The following is a 26,358-nucleotide window of genomic DNA, read 5'->3' as shown; positions in this document are numbered from 1 at the left end:
TGTAAGATTTTACATGTAAACAAACTGTTGCGTCACAGTCTACTTACACTATGGTGAGTTCAAGAACTGCCAAAATTCGTAGGACAAAACGATGTTCACCAAATACTCTTATCAGTGAAGCCTGCACACAAACATATTGGGAAGGTTTGCGTCATGTTTGTCCTCAAACAAAAAACATACTAAAACAAAAAAAATATTTTCCCCCCATCTTATTCCATTTTCAATCCTTTTTTAAAAAAGCTCCAGGGAGCCACTAGGGCGGCCCTAAAGAGCCGCATGCGGCTCGAGAGCCGCGGGTTGCTGACCCCCGACCTAGAATAAATCAGTGCAGTACAAAAATACTGCAAAGTTTCACTTGCAACTCTTTTTATTACCTATTCTGTGTTATATGTGTTTTATGTTGCACGATTGCACCAAGAAAAATTCCTAGTTTGTAAACCCGTTCTCACACAATGGCAATAAAAACTATTCTGATTCTGATTCTGATTCAACAGCAACGTCTTAATTTTAAAATTGACCCCTTTTAACCACTTTAACTTCATTTCAGCCCAAAAAATTATAATTAATCTTGTTACACGTTTTCGTACACTAAAGGGATTTTTGGTTAAATTTGCCATGTGTCTGTTAGAGGTGTAGCCTAACGTACACCCTAACCACAGTTAGCTACATTTTTATTTCATTTTATATTCGGTATATGTAGGGCAGTGTTTTTCAACCTTTTTTTGAGCCAAGGCACATTTTTTAGCGTGGAAAAAATCCGGAGGCACACCACCAGCAGAAATCAATAAAAAACTAAACACAGTTGACGGTAAAAAGTCGTTGACTATGACTTTAAAGCATAACCAAGCATGCATCACTATAGCTCCTGTCTCAAAGCAGGTGTACTGACAGCTATAAGTTAGAACTGTTCGGTACATTTTATTAGAAATGGCAAAAGCACAGGCAGTAACTTTTATTGCAAATGTTATTGCGAAATCATAGGTAGAATGTCAACGTCAGGCTAGCACGGGGGTCGGCAACCCAAAATGTTGAAAGAGCCATATTGGACCAGAAATACAAAAAAGTAATCTGTTTGGAGCCTCAAAAAATGTAAAGACTTATATAAGTTTTATAATGAAGACAACACATGATGTAAGTTGCCTACTATCAAAATGACTATGTGTTGCAGGCTGACGCAAATCTTCGTAGACAGAAATGATGAAATATAATATTTATCCTACACATTTTTACAACACTAGGAAACCATTAGTAAATCAGAGGCTACCCAGAAGGTGAGATAACTCCTGGAAATGACTGTCTTTTAATGGCCAAAGGTGTGTCCAAGTTAAAGGAAACGGCAGGCTGTCTTTTTTGAAAAGATTTATTACAATCTTTGCAAGCTGGGTAACGTTTGCTGTGGTCTGGAACAACATGGCACACAAACAACTATCAGAAATGCAGCCAATATTACACACAGATAATATGTCATGAAACATGGAAAAATAAACTAAATACACAGAGGACATAAGTAAAGGAAATTAAATATAGCTACAAATGAGGCGTAATGATGCAATATGTACATACAGCTAGCCGAAATAGCATGTTAGCATAGATTGGCTTGCAGCCATGCAGTGACCAAATATGCCTGATTAGCACGCCACACAAGTCAATAACATCAACAAAGCTCACGCACAGCATAAAAGGTTTGGTGGACAAAATGAGACAAAGAAGGAGTGGCATGAAACACGTCTTTCTGTGGCAGCGTCGAAGAAAGTTGTACATGTAGACAAACTGTTGAGTCACAGTCCACACAACGGTGAGTTCAAAGGTTGCTGAAATTAGTAGGACAAAACGGCGCTCGCCAAATAATCTCATCAGTGAAGCATAAACATATTGAACAGTGGGCTTTATAACAATTGGGAAGGTTTGTGTCGTGTCTGTCCTCCTACAGAAACCATATTACAACAAAAAACATATTTTTCACCCCATTTTTTTACCATTTCCATACAATTTTAGAAAAAGCTCAATGGAGCCACCAGGGCGCCGCTAAATAGCTGCATGTGGCTCTAGAGCCGCGGGTTGCAGTGGTTCTCAAACAGTAGGTTCTCAAAACAGTAACTTTTTCAAATAGTAGGTGATGAGGTGTCGGGGGTCTGTGAGAGCCAGGGGGACAAAACACAGACCTGAAAATACTGTAGGTGGCAGTAGTGCTCATTAATCAACAGGCTGACCAGGAAATATAAGGAAGTATACATAGCCCTTGGGTTTACTGTAAATACAGTAGGCATGTTATAATATACCTAATTGTATATACTTATATATATATATATATCTAATATGATTTTAGTGATTCTCTAGTGTAGGGGTGTCAAACTCATTTTAGCTCAGGGGCCGCATGCAGGAAAATCTGTGCACACTCCACACAGAAAGATCCATAGCCCGGGGATCGAACCCAGGACCTTCTTATTGTGAGGCACATGTACTAACCCCTGTGCTGCCACTTTAGATGTACTGAAGTAGAAAAAGCTCTTTTTTTAGGAGCAATTACCACTCAACAACTAGCTTGATACATACAGAGATGGATAAATAAATTATTAGCAGGTTTGCAATAGGGGGGCTAGAAAAATGTATCCACTTTCAAATCATGATCCTTATATATTGAGATTATGAATATTTTCAAAATGTTAAAGAAAACATTTTCCAAAAGAAGTTCGTTTAAGCCAGGGGTCGGCAACCAAAACGTTGAAAGAGCCATATTGGACCAAAAATACAAAATACAAATCTGTCTGGAGCCGCAAAAAATGAAAAGCCGTAAATAAGTGTTATAATGAAGGCAACACATGACGTAAGTGTCTATATTAGCTATAATAGCCTACTATCAAAATGACTATGACTGAAGCAAATCTTCGTTGACAGAAATGTTGAAATGTAATATTTATTCTACACATTTTTACAACATTAGAAACCGTTAGTAAATCTGAGGCTACTCAAAAGGTGAGATAACTCCTGAAAATGACTGGCTTTTAATGGCCAAAAGTATAGATGTGTGTGTCTAAGTTAAAGGAAACGGCAGGCTGTCTTCTTTTAATAGATTTATTACAATCTTTGGCAAGCTTGGTAATGTTTGCTGTGGTCTGGAACAACATGGCACACAAACAACTATCTGAAATGCAGCCAATGTTACATACAGATAATGTGTCGTAAAACATGCAAAACTAAATTATATACAAAGAGGATGAAAGTAAAGGATATTAAATGAGCTCAAATATACCTACAAATGAGGCATAATGATGCAATATGTACATAAAGCTAGCCTAATTAGTATGTTAGCATCAATTAGCATGCAGTCATGCACTGACCAAATATGCCTGATTAGCACTCCAACAAGTCAATAATATCAACAAAGCGCACCTTTGTGCATTCACACAGAGCATACAACTTTTGGTGGACAAAATGAGACGAAGGAGTGGAAGAGTTTACATGTAAACAAACTGTTGCGTCAGAGTCCACACTATGGTGAGTTCAAGAACCACCAAAATTAGTAGGACAAAACGATGTTCACCAAATAGTCTCATCAGTGAAGCATACACACAAACATATTAAACAGTGGGCTTTCTAACAATTTGGAAGGTTTGTGTCATGTTGGTCCTCAAACAAAACACATACTAAAAAAAATAAAAATACAATTCCCCAATCTTTTTCCATTTTCAATCCTTTTTTAAAAATGCTCGCGGGAGCCACTAGGGCGGCACTAAAGAGCCGCGGGTTGCTGACACCCCCCCCCCCCCCCCCCCCCCGTCCTATGGAAATAAACATGTATTCAAGAATTGATATTCATATGTTGCTTGAAAAAATCCCAGGGAGAAATGAATCGTAAATCCCTGCCTCTTAAAAGAATAAGAATCGTTTGGAACTGGAATCAAAACGAGGAACTCCAACCGGAATCCCAGAATCTTCACATTCAGGTCGGCCCGAGTCAACGCTGAAAGTCACAGCTTGATGAGGCCTTCAGGACCACATCATCTGCAAACAGCAGAGAAGAAATTCTAAGGCTCCCAAAACTGGAGACCCTCAACCAGGCCAGAAAAAAACAGCACCCATTGTACAAAAATATTCATGAAATTATTATTATTATACCCGTATTTTCCGGACCATAGGGCGCACCGGATTATAAGGCGCACTGCCGATGAATGGTCTATTTTTTATCTTTTTTCATATATAAAGCGCACCGGATTATAGGGCGCATTAAAGGAGTCGTATTATAATTGTTTTTTTCTAAATGTAAAAGACTTCCTTGTGGTCTACATAACATGTAATGGTGGTTCTTTGGTCAAAATGTTGCATAGATGATGTTTTTACAGATCATCTTCAAGCCGCTTTCTGACAGTCGCTTCAGGATGTGCCGTTTTGTGGACGGTCTTATTTACGTGGCTCACCTTCGGCAGCTTCTTCTCCCCGTCATCTTTGTTGTAGCGGTGTAGCGTGCAAGGACGGGAGTGGAAGAAGTGTCAATAGATGGCGCTAACTGTTTTAATGACATTCAGACTTTACTTCAATCAATAACGGAGCAGCATCTCCTCATCCAGAAACAACAAGAAGGCTGGAAATGTGTCCCGTGAAAAACAGTCCTTGGGTGAATAATGTAAACTCACTATACCGGTATGTTTTAGCGTTTTCATGGCGAGTTTACTGACAGATATAAGTAAGAACTTTACACTACTTTATATTAGAAATGGCAACAGCGGAGGATAAATGTCCCATAACAAGAAGATAGAGAAAAATGAGAAGATTATTGACTACGATGTCGGCACAGACTACAAAGGTGGACGCGCGCAGATTTTCAGGACTCATGCAGATCCGAAATACAGATCAGCAGGTACCAGAAGGTAAGAAAAGTTGCTTTTGCATAATATTGTGAAACAAAACACCAGATAATATGTCTTACCTTATACACACACCATAATAATACTCCTATGTTGAAGCATATCAAGCGGTGTGGCTTCATAGCTTACCAAAGTCCGACTAAAACATTTTGATAGATTTTTGAGCGCCGTGTGTAACGTTCTATACTTTCAATGGAACATATGTTGGTGTTGTTTACTTGAGTCATATTGCCATCATATTGCAGTCTACACATATCTCTTATGTTTGACTGCCATCTACTGGTCACACTTATTACCAAATAAAATTGCTTCGAGGTCGGTAAGCAAAACCAGAATTATTCCGTACATTAGGCGGACCGGGTTATAAGGCGCACTGTCGTATTTTGAGGGGGAAAAAAGGATTTTAAGTGTGCCTTATAGTCCGGAAAATACGGTAACTAAAATGACTGCAGAATATTTTCAACAGATACAAACTGAAATCATCAAATGGAATCGAAAACATTTTGTCATCAAGTGAAACCAATTGCCTAAGCATAAGCTAATTTTTCCCTTCCGAAGGGGCTTAGTGTAAGTACCTTAAAGAAAAAGGTCCATTTATTTTCAAAATGGTGAAAAAGGTGTGGATTTGCAGAAAAAGTGGTCATTTTGTAGGAAAATGTGGCGAGATAGTCCATGTGTCCCGAAGGAACTGAACATTTTGGTCTTTGATGGAAATTAATCGGTTGAGAAATATAACAGGAGAAGCCCATCAAAAAAGGGATAAGATAAGTAAATACAATTTCTTATTGTCACTATTTCAATAATTTTACGTATATTGGGAATATATTTGTAGTACACAAGATTGTTTGGTAATACTTTAGCATGGGGAACATATTCACCATTAATTAGTTGCTTATTAACATGCAAATTAGTAACATATTGGCTCTTAATTAGTCATTAAGTACTTATTAATGCCTTATTCTGCATGGCCTTATTTTACAACAACTCTAACCATAACCCTCTAACCCTAACCCTAACCAAATAACTCTAAATTAAGTCTTTGTTACTTACAATATGTTCCCCATACTAAAGTGTTACCGATTGTTTACCACGATGGCAACTGTTTTACAGCAAACACGTCACACATGAAGCATGTTTGAATAATACTTTTCCTATTTCTTGAACATATTAAAGCAGAGTTGAAGGAAATGAACAAGACAAAGTTTCAATACAGTATTAGATTTTTAATCAGTACAATGTGCTTCTTACTTGAAAGACTCATTTCTCAAAGGAGCATATAATATCAAAAATCAGGACGTAACTGGTCAAGATGTCTGAGATTCCATAATCAATGGTGAATAAATAAATGGCGTGCTTATTTAGACGTGTGTGTGAGAAAACAGGGAAAGAAGAGTCAGTAGTTGGACACTTGGAAAATCTTGATAAAAAGCTGATCAGTCAGGAAAACTAGTTTCACTCAACAACTCTGCCCTGAATTAGAGAAGAGAAGAAGTCAGAGAAGAATTGTATTAAAAGACAGAAGAAGAAATAAATCTGTTACTTCAAGCAACCTTGAAGTGTTTTTCACATTCAAATTCTTTAGTCTGTTGTGAAGCAGATGTGGGCAAACTTTGACTCGCAGCTTCAATCCTTTTAAGTAAATATATGAATATATTACAAAACCCAAAACCAGTGAAGTTGGCACGTTGTGTAAATGGTAAATAAAAACAGAATACAATGATTGCAAATCCTTTTCAACTTATATTCAATTGAATAGACTGCAAACACAAGATATTTAATGCTCCAACTGAGAAACTTTGTTATTTTTTGCAAATATTAGCTCATTCGGAATTTGATGCCTGCAACATGTTTCAAAAAAGCTGGCACAAGTGGCAAAAAAGACTGAGAAAGTTGAGGAATGCTCATCAAACACTTATTTGGAATTTCCCACAGGTTAACAGGCTACTTGGGAACAGGTGGGTGCCATGATTTGGTATAAAAGCGGCTTCCATGAAATGCTCAGTCATTCACAAACAAGGATGGGGCGAGGGTCACCACTTTGTGAACAAATGTGTGAGCAAATTGTCCAACAGTTTAAGAACAACATTTCCCAAGCAGCTATTGCAAGGAATTTAGGGATTTCACCATCTACGGTTCATAATATCATCAAAAGGTTCAGAGAATCTGGAGAAATCACTGCACGTAAGCAATATTACAGACCTTCGATCCCTCAAGCGGCACTGCATCAAAAAGCGACATCAGCGTGTAAAGGATATCACCACATGGGCTCAGGAACACTTCAGAAAACCACTGTGAGTAACTACAGTTTGTCGCTACATCTGTAAGTGCAAGTTAAAACCCTACTATGCAAAGCAAAAGCCATTTATCAACAACACCCAGAAACACCACAAAGATGCAAAGTGGAAAAGTGTTCTGTGGTCTGACGAGTCCACATTCCAATTTTTTTTGGGAAACTGTGGACGTCGTGTCCTCTTGACCAAAGAGGAAAAGAACCATCCGGACTGTTATAGGCACAAATTTGAAAAGGCAGCATCTGTGATGGTATGGGGGTGTATTAGTGCCCAAGGCATGGGTAACTTACACATCTGTGAAGGCACCATTAATGCTGAAAGGTATGTACAGGTTTTGGAACAACATATGTTGCCATCCAAGCAATTAATTTTTCATGGACGCCCCTGCTTATTTCAGCAAGACAATGCCAAGCCACATTCTGCATGTGTTACAACAGCGTGGCTTCATAGTAAAAGAGTGCGGGTACTAGACTGGCCTGCCTGTAGTCCAGACCTGTCTCCCATTGAAAATGTGTGGCGCATTATGAAGCCTAAAATACCACAACAGAGACCCCGGACTGTTGAACTTAAACTGTACATCAAGCAAGAATGGAAAAAAAATCCACCTGAAAAGCTTCAAAAATTGGTCTCCTCAGTTCCCAAACGTTTAGAGTGTTGTTAAAAGGAAAGGCCATGTAACACAGTGGTAAAAATTCCTCCGTGCCAACTTTTTTGCAATGTGTTGCTGCTATTAAATTCTTAATTAATGATTATTTGAAAAAAAAAATTAATTTCTCAGTTCGAACATTAAGTATCTTGTCTTTGCAGTCTATTCAATTGAATATAAGTTAACAAGGATTTGCAAATCATTGTATTCTGTTTTTATTTACCATTTACACAACGTGCCAATTTCACTGGTTTTGGGTTTTGTAAATATTATATTACATATATTTATATATAGTACTGTACATATTGTACCTGTACCACATGTATACTTTTGTCCCTTTTCTTCAAGACTACTACTTATTTCACTGTTTTACTGCATGTATGAAGTTCTCTACCGAAGTATCACAACATAACTCAAAAAACAAAATGGAATTTTTGCTTATTTTTTAACTGAATAAACTTTAATAAACATTTACATTTTGAAGTAGGCAAATTGAGTATGTTTGTCCTTGAAGTAGCTCTGTATTGTTTACCTCCTTCACATGCTTGCAGTCAAACAAAAACACCTCCATAATATAACAAACACACAAAAACAGGCGTAAAAAAACACTCATACATCTGACAAGAGTATGACTTTTCTGCACAATTTGCTTCTCCTCGGGTCTTCTTGGTCACACAGACTCAAGCTCCTCTGTCATCAAACCCACACTCTGCTTTGTATCATAGCCTCGTTTTCTGTCCAGTACCTTGGATTACCGTAATGACACTTGAATTATGCTTGGATTACTGCAGGGGTGTCCAAAGTGCGGCCCGGGGGCCATTTGTGGCCCGCAGCTAATTGTTTACCGGCCCGCCACACATTCTGGAAATGCTATTGCAAAAATAAAAATAAAAACATGAAAAAAAGTGGAATGAGGTGAAATCTAGCTAGAAAAAGTTGCAATGTTGACACAAAGCTGCCATGCAGGCTGTTTTTTTCCCCTTTAGTCTATCTTTATTTACATTTTTTTGCCATTGCTCAAAAATTATTGACCTATTCAAGGCTCCAATTATTTCAAACATTTCACTTTAAAATGTTTAATGTGGAAAATATTGCATATATTGTGCGGTTGCCATACAAAAACATCAACGTTTTCTTTGACAAAAGAGCATAAAAACAAACAAAATAATAGTTCAAACGTAAAATCGACAGATATATCTGAAGTTCATCTCGTAACTTAAGTGTTGGAAGTTAAAAAATTTTTTTTAAAAATGTATCACTTTATGAGTGGGGCACCTTTTGGATCCCAAATATATTTAATGGGATTTTATTTATCTTTTCACTGTGATTACTCAAAAATAATAATGAAATAAAATCAATAGTGTCGTGCATTTTTGATCCGTCATTACTTCACATCAAACATTGCTTTCTGAATGTTTTGGGCAGTGGGGGAAATACTGCATATTTCAGTTTTAGTATGAAAAACAAAGTTGTCTTTGACAAAAAAGGCATAAAACCTTTTTGGTTTTTTTAAACTTTATATCAACCTGAAGTTGATATACTGTAGAGATTTACTGTAAGCGTTAAATAAAAAAATAAAAAAGTAATTTGACTTGTTTTTAACATTTTAATAACTTAGACCCTTTATGGTTCCCGGGAGCCCTAAAGGTAAAAAAAGAATAAAAAATCCATATATTTTGTTATGGTTTTGAAAATGAAAAATATTAAAATGACGCATGCTTTAATTTTTCCGTGTTTGGCCCTCAGTGGAAAAAGTTTGGACACCCCTGGATTACTGTAATATTTTGATTATTACAATATTTGGATTACTGTAATGACACTTACATTACCAAAATGGCACTTGGACTGCCGTAATGACTCTATGTTTACAGTAAGGGCATTCAGATTTTTATAACGACACTTTGATTATGACTCTTGGATTTCCGTAATGACAATTGAATTACCGTAATGACTCTTGGATTTCCGTAATGACAATTGAATTACCGTAAAGACTCTTGGATTACTGTAATGACACTTGGAGTACACTTTGATTACCGTCATGACTCTTGGATTACCATAGTGACACTTGGATGATGGTAATGGTTCTTGGATTACAATAATGATACTTGGATTGCCGTAATGACACTTGGATTATCCTTGATTACTGTGATACTTGGATTATTACAATATTTGGATTACTGTAATGACACATGGAGTACCATTGTGATGATGGTAATGGTTCTTGGATTACAATGATGATATTTGGATTACTGTAATGACTCTTGGATTACTGTAATGACTCTTGGATTACTGTATGACAAATGGAATACACTGGGATTACCGTAATGCCTCTTGGATTACCGTAATGACTCTTGGAGTACCATAGTGACACTTGGATGATGGTAATGGTTCTTGGATTACAATAATGATACTGGGATTACCGTAATGACTCTTGGAGTACCATTGTGACACTCGGATGATGGTAATGGCTCTTGGATTACAATAATGATACTTGGATTGGCGTAATGACACTAGGATTATCGTGATGACACTTTATCATAGTGACACGAGAATTGCAACAATGAGTCTTGGATTACCGTATTATTTGGATTAACGTAAAACCACATGGATTACCGAAATACTTGGATTGCCGTAATGATTCTTGTATTACTGTAAAGACTTTTGGATTACCATGATGACATTTGGATTATGGTTGTGACTCTTGGATTACCGTAACAACACTCTGAGTACCGTAGTACTTGGATTACCATAATGACGTAAGGATTAGGGTGATACTTATATTACCGTAATGATACTTACAGTATATTACCAATATGACATTTCTATTACCGTAATACTTGGATTACAATAATGCCACTTGGATTACGGTAATGACTCTTGGATTACTGTAATGGCACATAAAGTGCCGTAATACTTGGATTACCGTAATGACACTTGGATTATCCTTGGATTACTGTAACACTTGGATTGTTACAATATTTGCATTACTGTAATGACATTTACATTACCAAAATGGCACTTGTAACCCGTAATGACACTTTGATTTCCGTAATGACTCTTGGTTTACAGTAAGGGCATTCAAATTTTTATAATGACACTTTGATTATGACTCTTGGATTTCCGTAATGACAATTAAATTACCACAATGACTCTTGGAGTACCACTGTGACACTTGGATGATGGTAATGGTTCTTGGATTACAATAATGGTACTTGGATGATGGTAATGACACTAGGATTATTGCGATGACACTATCATAGTGACACAAGAATGACAAAAATGAGTCTTGGATTACAGTATTATTTGGATTACCATAAAACCACATAGATTACCGAAAAACTTGGATTGCCGTAATGATTCTTGTATTACTGTAAGGATTTTTGGATTACCATGATGACATTTGGATTATGGTTTTTATTACATTATGTTTGGATTACTGTGATGACATTTAAGACTACCAAAATGGCACTTGGACTACCGTAGTGGCTCTTGGATTTCTGTAATGACTCTTGGTTAATATTAGGGACATTCAGATGTTTATAATGACACTTTTATTATAACTATTGGATTTCTGTAATGACAATTCAATTACCGTAATGACTCTTGGATGACCGTAATGACACTCTGAGTACCATAGTACTTGGATTGCCATAATGACGTATGGATTAATGTGATACTTTTAATACCGTAATGATACTTAGATTACCATTATGAAACTTGTATTACCGTTATACTTGGATTACAATAATGCCTCTTGGATTACGGTAATGACTCTTGGATTACTGTAATGACACATAAATTGCCGTAATATTTGGACTAAAGTACCGTATTTTCCGCACTACAAGGCACACCTTCAATGAATGGCCTATTTTAAAACTTTGTCCATATATAAGGCGCACCGCATTATAAGGCGCATAGAATAGACGCTACAGTAGAGGCTGGGGTTACGTTATGCATCCCATAGTTGCGAGACCTGTTGTGGCTCAATATTGGTCCATATATAAGGCGCACCGGATTATAAGGCGCACTGTCAGCTTTTGAGACAATTGGAGGTTTTTAGGTGCGCCTTATAGTGCGGAAAATACGGTAATGATGCTTAGATTACCATAATGACATATGTATTACCGTAATACTTGTATTAACGTAATGACACTTGGAATACCGTAACGACATGTATAGTAAATCATTGGAAAGCACAGAACCTGTAATTTCACACACCATTAAAATGATTTTGTATTGATAATTTATATTGCATTGCACAAAAGTTTAAAAACTTATGGTAGTTTTGAAATAGCATTGCAAATCCTGTCACTAAAGCATTTTGATGGACTAATTTGGAAAAGTTGGGTACATCGCTCCTAACAGGGTTGATTATAGACCGCGAATTGTAGTTTGCCCACACCTGACATTTCAACAAAATTCCCTCAACGTTCAACTTTGATTCAGAAATTCAAGAAGGCGAACAACATTTAACACATGTTAGCGTTGTTAGTGTTATTTGTGTATGTTGTTGATGTGCACAAACACAGCTTTCATTGGGTGACATTTGAAAAGACTGACATTTTGTTGTAACGTACATTTTTTGAAAAGAATGAAAAGCAGACTGTAAAAAATTAAGTTAGAAGTATTGGTATGTACAAAACCCAAAACCAGGGAAGTTGGCACGTTGTGTAAATGGTAAATAAAAACAGAAAATGATTTGCAAATCCTTTTCAACTCATATTAAATTGAATAGACTGCAAAGACAAGATACTTAACGTTCGAACTGGAAAACTTGATTTTTTGCAAATATTAGCTCATTTGGAATTTGATGCCTGCAACATGTTTCCAAAAAGCTGGCCCAAGTGGCAAAAAAGACTGAGAAAGTTGAGGAATGCTCACCAAACACTTATTTGGAACATCCCACAGGTGAACAGGCTAATTGGGAACAGGTGGGTGCCATGATTGGGTATAAAAGCGGCTTCCATAAAATGCTCAGTTGTTCACAAACAAGGACGGGGCGAAGGTCACCACTTTGTGAACGAATGCGTGAGCAAATTGTCGAACAGTTTAAGAACAACATTTCTCAACCAGCTATTGCAAGGAATTTAGGGATTTTACCATCTACGGTCCGTAATATTATCAAAAGGTTCAGAGAATCTGGAGAAATCACTGCACGTAAGCGATGATATTACGGACCTTCGATCCCTCAGGCGGTACTGCATCAAAAAGCGACATCAGTGTGTAAAGGATATCACCACATGGACTCAGGAACACTCAAGAAAACCACTGTCAGTAACTACAGTTTGTCACTACATCTTTAAGTGCAAGTTAAAACTCTACTATGCAAAGCGAAAGCCATTTATCAACAACACCTAGAAACGCCGCCGGCTTCGCTGGACCCGAGCTCATCTAAGATGGACTGATGCAAAGTGGAAAAGTGTTCTGTGGTCTGACGAGTCCACATTTCAGTTTTTGGAAACTGTGGACGTCGTCTCTTCCGGAAAAAAGAGGAAAAGAACCACCTGGATTGTTACAGGCGCAAAGTTCAAAGCCAGCATCTGTGATGGTATGGGGGTGTAATAGGAAAGGCCATGTAACACAGTGGTAAAAATGCCCCTGTGTCAACTTTTTTTGCAAAGTGCGGCTGCCATTAAATTCTAACTTAATGATTATTTGCAAAAAAACAAAAACAAGTTTCTCAGTTGGAACATTAAATATCTTGTCTTTGCAGTCTATTCAATTGAATATAAGTTGAAAAGGATTTGCAAATCATTGTATTCTGCTTCTATTTACGAATTACACAACGTGCCAACTTCACTGGTTTTGGGTTTTGTATTTATTGACAAAACACAAAAACTACTTTATGCCCACAAAAATAAAAAATACTTTCAAACAAGTGTTTTGTTCTTTCCTCCACACAAAATCGTAGGTTTTTGTCCCTAAAAATTTAAGGGCAGGGAGAAGATTTTCAAAAGTTTTTTTCTTTGTTTCTTAACCTTCTTATTTCTACATGAAATTAAATATCATAACCTCTTTGTTCGGACGTCAGTCCTGACTCAAGACGTGAAGTGTATAAATGAACACAAATTGAACCCTTGAAAGGTGAGCACACACTAAAGCACCATAAGGCAGGTCAGATGGCATGACTTGTAAAAATAACAACAAGTATTTGTATTTAAATACTAGAGTTGTAAATAATAATCCGCAAATTTTATCTGGTTTTACTCGTGGACTCGTGGTTAGCACTTTAGCACAGTCAAGAGATGGTGGATTATCTTTACAGGTAAAGCTCACAGTTTGATCAATAATGTTAATTATTAAAAAAATTTAACAAAGTATGTCTTCTGGAGACGCATGTAGTTTATCTGACCAAACCCGTGTGATTATTGGAGAACATTTAGATGTTAATTGGCTGTCCAGCTTTGCACAAGTAAACACTCTGCAGGGCTACTTATGTCGGAGATTCGATGGGAGAGTTTGCATGCAAGCAGATATCATCTGATATCAATATCGGATTGGGACACGCCTAGTAAATACCATACTTTCCGGTCAGTAGGGCGCACCGGATTATTAGGCGCACTGGCGATGAGCATAATATTGCGAAACAAAACGCCAGATAATATGTCTTACTGTACCTTATACACACACCATAATAATACTCGTATGTTCAAGCACAGTACAATCCATCAAGCGGTGCGGCTTCATAGCTTACCAAAGTCGTACCAAAACATTTTGATAGATTTTTTTAGCGACGTGTGTAATGTTCTATATTTTCAATGGAACATAAAATTTTGGTGTTGTTTACTTGAGTCATGGTGCAGTCTACACATATCTCTTATGTGTGACTGCCATCTACTGGTCACACTTATCATTTCACCATGTACTAAATAAAATAGCTTTGAGGTTGGTAAGCACAACCAGAATTATTCCATACATTAGGCGCACCGGGTTATAAGGCGCACTGTCGAGTTTTGAGAAAATGAAATGATTTTAAGTGCACCTTATAGTCGAAAAAATACGGTAATATAAAAAAATATACATTTACTGTACATGGATGAAATGTTCTGAAAGTAAATACAATACCTACTGTTTATTGTAAATATGAAAACGTACATATATTTACGGGTGGATACGAGTAACTAAATTAGGTTTAGTACCAGAGGAATGATACTTGTATTGCTACAAGGGCTAAGCGTGCAAATCATGTTAACTTTGTTACATTGTTTTGTTTTCTGACATTTTGAGGACATACGCTGCTCTCTGACTACTTGCTTATATTACACATCTGTACATGTAAGTGCTTGTGCTTTAAATTGTCTTCTCTTTTGATATAATCGGTGTGGTTGAGGTTTTAGCTGACATTTTTTGGGGTTAAGTTAAGTTAAAGTTAAAGTACCAATGATTGTCACACACACACTAGGTGTGGTGAAATTTGTCCTCTGCATTTGACCCATCCCCTTGTTCACCCCCTGGGAGGTGAGGGGAGCAGTGAGCAGCAGCGGTGCCGCGCCCGGGAATCATTTTTGGTGATTTAACCCCCAATTCCAACCCTTGATGCTGAGTGCCAAGCAGGGAGGTAAGTTCCGTGGATGTACAGTATAACATGTGTATATGGACACAAGCATTGTGTTGTAGTTGCCGTAGCAACCACACTGCCCCCGTACTGTGGGCTGTAGGGTTTAATGGGTTAATATATTTAATAATAAAAAAATAGTTCAATAAAAAGTTGACATTATTATAATTTGTAATTTATTGTTTTGGAAATGTCTCGTCAATGGTCATCATTGTACTCTACACAAGTCATACTATTGCAGTTTAATTTGGCAAAAAGGATTCAGTTCACCTCAAAAACTAGCATACACATTGTATTAATACACACTTGTATATTCGATATACATTTATATATGTAATATACATGTATATCTTTAATATACATTTGTGCATTTAACATACCATAAGGAAGATCACAATGATGTCCTCAAAGACTTAGCTGTAGTACTACAGTTTAATGGTGCATATCAATAATTGTGGCGTAGTTATACTGTAATATTGTGCAGTATGCTGCTGGATAGCAGGTTGTTTTTTTTTACACGTACTCCCTGGCCGTTGAAGGCTGTGATTGGCGGTAGTACTGCTGGCCTTGCAGGTCATCTTTGGAGCAGGAGCAGCACAGCAAGGAACCGCCGAGTATCGTCAGACTGGCTGCAGCCCAGCCCACAAAGAGGGCGGAGCCAAACTCATACCTGCACAGGAAACATAGATACCGCCATTACAAAGATTGCATTTGTCGAAAATCATCGAACACTTTAATAATAATAATAATGGATTCTATTTATATAGCGCTTTTCTAGACACTCAAAGCGCTTCACAGAGAAGTGAGAACCCATCATTCATTCACACCTGGTGGTGGTAAGCTACTTTCGTAGCCACAGCTGCCCTGGGGTAGACTGACGGAAGCGTGGCTGCCAGTTTGCGCCTACGGCCCCTCCGACCACCACCTATCATTCATCAGTCATTCACCAGTGTGAGCGGCACCGGGGGCAAGGGTGAAGTGTCCTGCCCAAAGACACAATGGCAGCGATTTGGATGGTAAGAAGCGGGGAGCGAACCTGCAACCCTCAGGTTTCTGGCACAGCCGCTCTTCCCACTACGCCGTGCCGCCCCAAATTGATTAATTAATTGACTATACTCCATAAGTTTGCAGCATATACTATTTAATAACCACCTTTGCAAATACACAATATTATGTAAGACATTATACAAAATTACCATACTACAATTAGGGTTGTACAGTGTACCAGTACTAATAAAGTACTTTGGTACTAACAAATAAAAAACGATACTATACTGGCTTTGAATTTTTATTTTTTTTTCTATCCTCATGCTGCCGTGCGGCAGTGACGTACAGAGGTGCGTGATGTGGAGTGTGTCAAAACGCACACACAAAGCGCATACAAGCATAAACAAGGAGGAAGAATGGCAAAAAATAGCAATTCCACTGGTTAAGTGCAATTCGGAGGTATCTGGACTTCAGAACTATTGATAAAAGTGACGCTTTAAACACGGACGCGCCGCACTGCAAAGCGGTGCTTTAAAACAACTCGTTAAATTTAGCAATGAACTGACAATAAAGTATCAACACCTTTGCTTCAAACTTAGCTAAAGAATTAAATAACAATAACAAGCAGTCCAATCTGTAAAAAGAGTTTAAAGAGCGACAGGTAATAAAAACCCTAATTGAAAGTATATTTTAATATACCCACAAAATGTATTCATGACAAGTTGACAAAAGTATCCCCAGTAGTGTAGAAATCCGTTAAAAAAAAGGACACGCTACAACACTCATATAATATTATCTTACCTCTTTTCTGTCCCTTCGCTGTGTTAGAGGCTCAGGCCATGTCCATACGAACACAGATACTTAATAAACGCATACTTATCTCTGCGTTTAGGCCTTTTGTCCACACGCAAACGCATACTGTTGTCTTTAAAAAAACATAGACTTTTGCAAACGCTGGCAAAAGTGTAGAGATCCAAAACTCTTTGCTTAACGTATGCGTGTACACGGCACTAACAGAGACTTGTGATGACATCACGGTTGTGCGCTGTCATTTCCAAAGCTCAGCAACATACCTTGCCTTAAAAACACACTATAAGACAGGGGTGCCCACACTTTTTCTGCAGGCGAGCTACTTTTCAATTGACCAAGTCGAGGGGATCTGCCACATTCCTATATATAATTTATATGTATTTATTTATGAAAGAGACGTTTTTGTTTACAAGTTAAAGGTGATAATACAAGCATGTTTAACACATATAGATTCCTCTCTTTCATGAAGACAAGAATATAAGTTGGTGTATTACCTGATTCTGATGACTTGCATTGATTGGAATCAGACAGTAGTGCTGATAACGTCCACATTTTCAAATGGAGGAGAACAAAACTCCTCCTTTCTGTCCATTACCACATGAAAGTGGTTGGTTTTTGGCATCTTATTTGTCCAGATTCCATACTCCTTTTTATACACTTTACAAGAAATCAAACTCTGTGGCTTGCTAGCTTGTGCGCACTAGCTGTCTGACTCTTATTTTGTTAACACAGGCAGGACGGAGCAGCACTTTTATTGTGAAGACAGGAACTGTGCAGTCGGTCTTTAGGCTTTTGACGGCAGGTACAGTTGAAATAAAAAGTGTTTCTCGCCTTCCTGTCGGTCATTTTTTCTTAATAAGGATCTGGCAGCACAAGACCCCTCGGGTGCCGCGAATGTCAATCAAGTGACGTCATAGTGAAGATTTATGATTGCTAATTTTTAGGTCTATTTTTTTAATGCCTGGCTGGCAATCGACTGACACACCCTCCACCATCCATCGGTAGCTCGCGATCGACGTAATGGGCGCCCCTGCTATATATAAGAGGATTTATTGTATGTTTGAACGTAAACATGCTGCTATTTTCACTCAACATTAATTAAAAAAAAAAGACATCAAAATGGGCTTTTCGACACTCCCGCCAGCTGTTTTGGATACGATTGCTGTGGAACCGTCACCTGATGGGACAACCTTGAAAAGCAATAATTTTTGCTTTGTGTCATAAGAAAGGTGCAACATTATCTCATGTTTTTAGTCCTTCTTTAATGACAAATCATGAAGTTAACTACGTGTCTTGCTTCCATTCTTGTGCACGTGCGTAACAAGTGACAAAGCAACTAAAAAAACATAACGTAGCGTCCTCCTTGTAGTGTGTACTGATGTTAAAGGCAATATTCACTTCATTGCACATGTACTATATCATTATATCGATGATTAAATGCTTTCTAATTCCACAAGAGTTTTGGTCTTGGTCAACCTTTTTGTGATGACTGAACAATGCTAAGCCTGAAGATGCCCTATGTCAGGGGTGTTCAAAGTGCGGCCCGGGGGACATTTGTGGGCCGCAGCTAATAGTTTACCTGTCCGCCACACGTTCTGGAAAGGCTATTGCAAAAATAAAAAAAAACGTTAAAAAAAGTGGAATGAGGTGAAATCTGACTAGAAAAAGTTGCAATGTTGACACAAAGCTGCCATGCAGGCTGTTTTTTTTTCTTTTTTTGCCATTTCTTAAAAAAACAAACAAAAAAAAACTCAATGTTATAATGAATTATAGACCTATTCAAGGCTCCAATTATTTCAAATATTTAACTTTAAAATGTTTTATGTGGAAAATATTGTGTGGTTGCCATACAAAAACATCAATGTTTTCTTTGACAAAAGAGCATAAAACAAACAAAATAATAGTTCAAACGTACAATCGACAGATATATCTGAAGTTGATCTCGTAACTTAAGTGTTGAAAGTAAAAAAAAAACTAATAAAAATGTATCACTTTATGATACAAACCTTTTGGGTCCCAAATATATTTAATGGGATTTTATTTGTCTTTTCACTGTGATTACTCAAAAATAATAATGAATGGTGTCCTGCATTATTGATCTTTTTAAGGTTCTAATTACTTCACATAAAACATTGCTTTTTGAATGTTTTGGGCAGTGGGGGAAATACTGCATATTTCAGTTTTATTATAAAAAACAAAGTTGTTTTTGACAGAAAAGGCATAAAACCTTTTTGTTTTTTTAACTTTATTTCAACCTGAAGTTGACTTAGACCCTTTATGGTCCCCGGGAGCCCTAAAGGTAAAAAAAAAAAAATCAAAATATTTTGTTATGGTTTGAAAATGAAAAATATCAAAATGGCCCCTGCATGCTTTAATTTTTCTGTGTGCGGCCCTCAGTGGAAAAAGTTTGGACACCCCTGCCCTATTTACACACTTTTGCACAGTTAATGTTTTACTTGTGTGTTTTTGTGTGACGTTCACGTATTTGTATTGTGCCACTAACGGCCTCTCTGGGTTCCCTCAACACACAACCCAAGCCAGTGGAAAGTGCACTGGAGACCGCCAGCCCACTGAGAGCTCCCAGTTCAAGCAGAGATGCATGCGCAAGGAAGCAGCCTAGCAAACAAAGAGGGGTTGATGCATCAGTGTGGGAGATGTGGAGGAGGAACTGGAGGGCAAGAAGCAAGAAGCGCAGCTACTGGGATGGCTGACAACCTTCCGTGCGACATTTGCCAAGAACGGCGAAAAGGGGAGTCTCACCCTTCTCAGGGAGCACGTGATTGACACGGAGAGGCCAGGCCAAATGTTTCCCCGTTGTCTTCCTTTTGCCTTGCAAGTTGTGTGTGAGGAGGCATTGGCAAGTCTACTGCAAACGGGCATCATCAAAGCCCATGGGCGTCAGCTGTCGTTATGGTGCCAAAGAAGTTGGGAGGGTGGCGCCTCTGCGTAGACTGCAGGACTGTCAGTGGGGTGACGAAGAAATATGTATACTCTCTTAGATGCCTAAGAGCGAGTTTTCCAATAACTAGAAAGTTTCCGGTGTGAATCCCCCATCCGCTATTCCAGTTGCTGCTTGGGCAGGACATGATGCCCACATTGGCCTCTGGGTTGCCCACACAGGGAAGCTTCACTGACCGAGAAGCTGAACCACAACTAGCCAGATACGGTTCCCAGTTGCTCCTTCTTCTTCTTTTGTCTTTGTCATAAGGAACCTTTGGACCTGGTCCTGGGCTTATCCTGGTTCTCATCTTCAGGTGCCACTTCCCCCTGAAGCCCGGCCAAAGACTGCATTCTGTACCGGGGTGGGCCTGTGCTATTTAAGGACCTCCCCCTTTTGACTGTGTGATGTAGCGATGATCTTTGCGAGGTTGATGGCCCGACTGTTGGCCACGGTCCCTCTCCAGCAGCGCCTCGTCGACCTCAATGACATCCTTGCCCATGGCAACATTAAAAGCCCCTTCGGCTCTTCTGGGATAAGATCTGAGGCTATGGTTCTCAGTCAGAAAAAAAGTTGTTTGCACGCTTCTGGTGAGAAGAGAGGTTTTGCCCGAGGTGGTAGTGTTGTGTTGTTCGCGAACGATTCGTTCGAAAGAACGAATCTTTTGAGTGAACGTACTGAACCGAATCACTTCATGAACTGATTCGTTCCTTTCTCAGTTCAGTTGAGCTCCGCCGCGACCATGCCGGTATGAGTGGAACTGGCGCATTCTGTGACTCACTGAACCCTCAACGTCGGCGAACGATGCAGCCAATGAGGGGGCGGGGGGAGGGACTGAGCGAACGATTTGTTTACCGTGGATTAACGACATGAATCACTCAGTGAACGACAACGCTCTCGCTCTCTGCTATGCGGGGGCAGGGGGTAAAGTGTAGGGCAGGCTGTTTTGAGAAGATTTAAAATAAAAATAATAACTAATGTATGTACACATACATAGGCTATTATTTACACTGTTATTGTAACAAAAAAAATTTCTCCTTGGGGATCAATTCTGATTCATATTATTATTATTATTATTATCCATTCTACTGCAACTGTTGTTGTTGATGTTGTTTAGTAGCTATCATCATCATTATAATAATGCTGATTTGCAACTAAACTGTACTGCTGCTGCAGAAGTGATTCGGTTCACGTACTGAACTGCGGCCACAGTGTGGCGCTGTGTCAGTCACTGATTCTAGTGATTCAGTACAGTCAAAAGAACTGCAGAAGTGATTCGGTTCACGTACTGAACTGCGGCCACAGTGTGGTGCTGTGTCAGTCACTGATTCTAGTGATTCAGTACAGTCAAAAGAACTGCCGATCCCATGAAAACAAGCCACATGAAAACAAACACACGTCCCCATTATCTCAACACATAAAGTTATGAGAGTAGACTACTAGTCTACTAGCAGTCTACTGGCGGGGGGTAAAGTGTAGGGCAGGCTGTTTTGAGAAGATTTAAAATAAAAATAATAACTAATGTATGTACACATACATAGGCTATTATTTACACAGTTATTGTAACAAAAATACATTTCTCCTTGGGGATCAATTCTGATTCATATTATTATTATTATTATTATTATCCCTTCTACTGCAACTGTTGTTGTTGTTAGATTAACGCGAGTCCCTACGCAGTGCGTGGGGACTCGCGTTCACCCTTTTTGCTGCTTCTCCCGCGAATGTCTGCACTGTACTGTACTACGTACTGTACTAAGGGGCGCCCCCTTAGTGTTGTGTCGTTTGCGAACGTGATTCAGGGAGGGGCGGTAGTGTTGTCGTTCGCGAACGTGATTCAGGGAGGGGCGGAGTGTTGTGTGGGCGACTATTTGCTGCTTCTCCCGCGAATGTCTACACTGTACTGTACTACGCACGGCCCCCCCCCCCCTCCTATTTTTTTATTTGGGGGGGGGGGGGGGGGGTTCGGTGAACACATTTTTTGAACGAATCATTTTAAGGAACTGATTCTAGTGATTCAGTACAGTCAAAAGAACTGCCGATCCCATCACTACGAGGTGGAGGAGTTTAAGTATCTCAAGCTCTTCTTCACGTGTGAGGCAAGGCATGACAGGAAATTATGTGGCATTGTAGTCATCATCGTGGTGAAGAGTGAGCTGAACCAGAATACAAAGCTTTCCAATTTAGTGGTTGATGTATGTTCCTACCCTCACCTATGTTTACAAGCTTTGGATAGTAACCGAAAGAGCGGTGGAAATGAGTTTCCCCGTTGGGTGGCTGGACTCACCCTAAGAAAAAAGGTGAGGAACTCGGTGATTCGGGGTAAGCTCAGAGTATAACTGCTGCTCCTTCACATGGAGAGGACCCAGTTGAGGTGGATAGGGCATCTGGTCCTATTGCCGCCTGGACAACCCTCTGGTGAGGTATTCTGGACATGCCCAGCTAGAAGAAAGCTCTAATGTAGATCTATGTCTCTGTGTTCCTTCGGTGGAACTTGACGATGGGGCCAGTGACCTAGAAGTCTGGACGTCCCTACTGAGACTGCACCCTACGAAGAAAATGGATTGACATCTCCAGCTCATAAGTCCACGTCCACTGGGCCCGTCTGGCGGCATACACGTGTTGCCTTGTACTATACCATAGGGAAAAGTTGGAGTTTTCAGGATTTGAAAAATAGATGGTACAGATGAGTGAGGAACATTTTGAATATGGAATGGTTTGAATAGTTTGAGAAATATGGAAATAGCAAAACATTATCAAATTCATAGGTGACATAGATCACCCAGTGCTAATGCACAACCTCTGGTGCTCATCCAGTACTCTTATTTACTCATAGAAATTCTTATTAGACCTACCTCTTAGTGTTAGACAAGCCTCCTCTCTTCCTGTTTTTAAATCTCTCTTAAAAACATACTTTTATTCCATGGCTTTTAACACTGAGTGATACCCATCCTGCAATGGCGCCCCATAATACACCTGCTGTGAACCTGTTTTTATGTTTTTATATTTTATTTATTTATTTTTTATCGTGTTCTGTTTGTGTTGTGTTGTGTTTGCTCGGTTCTCGTATTATTTTTAACCTGCCCATTGTACAGCACTTTGGCTACCCCTGTGGTAAATTTTAAATGTGCTTTATAAATAAAGTTGATTTGATTTGATTTTATTTATTATGAAATATTTCTCCATTTTAGCCTCTTCAAGACGTCTTGGCACCTCTCGAAATGCACACGATCGAGATGGTTCCTCCACCGCCTCTGATACCTGAATGAATGGACTTTGAATCCTACCTGGCGTTGGCTGGGGTATTTGGGTTGAAGAACTGGTAGGACACCTGAGCTGCATACCAGGAAACTGAAACCAGGGTACACAGACCTTTGAGAAGAAAAGACCAACATGTTAGTTTAGATCCTACCACGCCACGCCATCAGTGAAACTTCTTTACATTTAGAAAGGGGGTTCAGATATCTAATTGCACGTGTCTGTGTCTGTAATATGTTCCTAAAACACAGTAATACTTCTGTACTGATAGTAGTAATCCCCTCAGCCAATGTAATAATTGCTGTTGGTTTGTTTGTCTGTTAGTTAGCAGGTCTTTAGGCGCAAATGTCCGAAATGGAACAACTGACTAGATCAGAGGTCTTCAACAGAGGGTCCGTTCCGTGACTCTTATGGGGTCTGCAATGTTACTGCAGGGGTAGTAGGTTTAAAATAAAAATATTAATAGGTTATTATTTTCATGTTAACATTTCAGATAGCCATTTGCCAGATAGCAATTAGCAGCGGTTTCCAGCGCAACGATTAGCAGCACTAGCTGCAGGCTAGCTATATAACGGTGCTATAATGTTTTATTCCAATATCTTAGTATTACACAATAACAAGGTACCTTTAAGACATGTTTTATTTAAAACACAATTGTAAATACAGTAGGATATATACAAAACCCAAAACCAGTTAAGTTGACACATTGTGTAAATGGTAAATAAAAAGAGAATACAATGATTTGCAAATCCTTTTCAACTTATATTCAATTGAATATACTGCAATGACAAGATTTGTAATGTTCGAACTAAGAAACTTACTTTTTTTTGCACATTTGTATTAATTTAGAATTTAATGGCAGCAACATATTGCAAAAAAGTTGGCACAGGAGGATTTTTACCACTGTGATACATGGCCTTTCCTTTTAACAACACGGTTGGGAACTGAGGAGACCAATTTTTTAAGCTTTTCAGGTGGAATTCTTTCCTATTCTTGCTTGATGTACAGCTTAAGTTGTTCAACAGTCTGGGGTCTCTGTTGTCATATTTCACGCTTCATAATGCGCCACACATTTTCAATGGGAGACAGGTCTGGACTACAGGCAGTACCCACACTCTTTTACTATGAATCCATGTTGTTGTAAAACATGGCTTGGCATTGTCTTGCTGAAATAAGCAGGGGCGTCCATGTAAGGTTGCTTGGATGGCAACATATGTTGCTCCAAAACCTGAAAAGGATTTGCAAATCATTGTATTCTATTTTTATTTACGATTTCCACAACGTGCCAACTTCACTGGTTTTGGGTTTTGTAAGGGAGAGGTCCCTGTTCCATCTCTCCACCAGTTTGGGCGTCCTTGGCATGGAAAACCTTGAATCAAAGGGTATAACTGTAAATGGTGGGTTTTAAAGTCACACACACCCCCAGTGTCACACGATACATCCTATGGCACTAAAGTATGAGGTATTTGCGAGCGGCATCCCCCACACCCTAATCAAGAGCACAGGGTCTGTTGCCATGGAAACCTCATTCAAATGGTTGCTCAAGGACAACCCCCCTCCCTGATAAGAGGATATATGCTGTTGAGCAGAGAAGACAGACATTTTGAGGACCCATGAGTTGGCGGGATGTCACCCTTGTATTATTTTGCTTCAAACAGTCACACTGTAAAAATAAATAAAAAATGATGAATCTGAAAATTGACAGGTGACTTCTTATTAGACAAAGTATGAGGGGCCGCAGCCTGTCAATCATCAAAGTGACATCAGCAGTCTGCGCCACTTGACATGTTTACAGCGACACATAATTCATATCCATATGAAAGTTTGATGTAAAAAAAAAAAAAAACACCTGCAAGAAGGAAGAGAACCCCTCCCGTCACGGCGATACGCATCTTGATGACTGGGGTGGTATCTCCCACCTTTGTGCACTTCATTCCCACCACGCTGATGATGATGCCGATCAGGCCGATCAGCACCGCCAACACCATCAGGGCGCGACACGTCTGGATGTGGACTACAAGAAAAACATCAAAATTCAGAAACACTGCAAGCCAACACAAAACCATCCACGTTTCTGCTGGGTTTGCTTTGGCAAAAAAAATAATAATTAAAACACAACCTAACTTCCCAAAAAAAAAAAAAACTCTCACATAACTTAGTGGAAGGAAAATATCTCCACATCATTATACACACAATAACTTGCACATAATCATTTTATTCTGAAAATAATACTGGCTATATAATTAACAGAAAGTCACATAATATGACTTATAATATTGGGGCTCAAATTGGAACAAATTAAATAAATAAAAACATCTTTAAATAATTACTTAAATATGTAATCAAATAACTACAATTGGAATGAAAAACATACATTTGTTAATAATAATTATTATTATTTAATGTAAAAATAAATATGAATTAATAATTTGATTAATTATTTCATAATTTGATTATTTTTTTAATAATTTAATTAATGACTGTTTTCTTACTTAATAACGTAATTAGTTATTTCATGGTTAATTAATTATTTCATGATTTAAAGAACTATTTCACAATTACTGAATTATTTCATGATTTAACATTCATTGTTCACAATTGAAGTAAATATTTGCAGATTTAATTATGTATTTATTACAATTAGTTGTTGTAAAAATGATTTATTTAGTTTATACATGAACATGTGTGTTAGCGGCGCTTCATGAATTTTTTTAATCTGTCAAACTCAGCCATCAAAGTCAGTGGGCTGGGCTAACAGCAATCTAGTCTAAGGTTTGCATACAAGGGGAACTGCATTTTTTTAAATTTTATTTTGCCCATCATTCACAATCCTTATGTAATACAAGGACACAAATGTTATTCTTTTGTTTTACGATTCGGAAGAAGAAAAAAAATGCTTGCAAAATGCAGCTAATGGGAGTCACCATTGTAGCCTTCAAAGCCCTCTAAAACAACTGCAAACCCGTCCGTCAACGTTTTATATACACAATGTAAGTATATATGTAATGCAG

At 38.5% G+C, this 26,358-nt stretch overlaps 1 protein-coding gene across 3 annotated transcripts in view; it reads right to left on the bottom strand.

Moving 5' to 3' along the window:
* Nucleotides 1-3,792: 3,792 nt before the first annotated feature.
* Nucleotides 3,793-26,358, bottom strand: part of cldn19 (claudin 19) — a 33,416-nt gene continuing 10,850 nt past the window's right edge. The window contains exons 2-5 of one of the 3 annotated variants that reach the window (XM_062038122.1): nt 25,197-25,361; nt 23,377-23,461; nt 15,878-16,024; nt 3,793-4,002 (exon numbers count right to left, since the gene is read on the bottom strand). In XM_062038122.1, the coding sequence (XP_061894106.1) occupies nt 3,999-4,002; nt 15,878-16,024; nt 23,377-23,461; nt 25,197-25,361 (401 nt within the window). In that variant the 3' untranslated portion in view covers nt 3,793-3,998. Of the gene's footprint in view, nt 4,003-6,080; nt 6,333-15,877; nt 16,025-23,376; nt 23,462-25,196; nt 25,362-26,358 lie in introns of those variants that run through there. The other 2 variants (XM_062038121.1, XM_062038120.1) reach the window with 2 other exon arrangements.

This window comes from Entelurus aequoreus, linkage group LG26 (assembly GCF_033978785.1).
Source record: "Entelurus aequoreus isolate RoL-2023_Sb linkage group LG26, RoL_Eaeq_v1.1, whole genome shotgun sequence".
Lineage (NCBI taxonomy): Eukaryota > Metazoa > Chordata > Actinopteri > Syngnathiformes > Syngnathidae > Entelurus > Entelurus aequoreus.
Note: the sequence above shows the minus strand (reverse complement) of the source record. Positions and strands in the feature narration are given on the sequence as shown.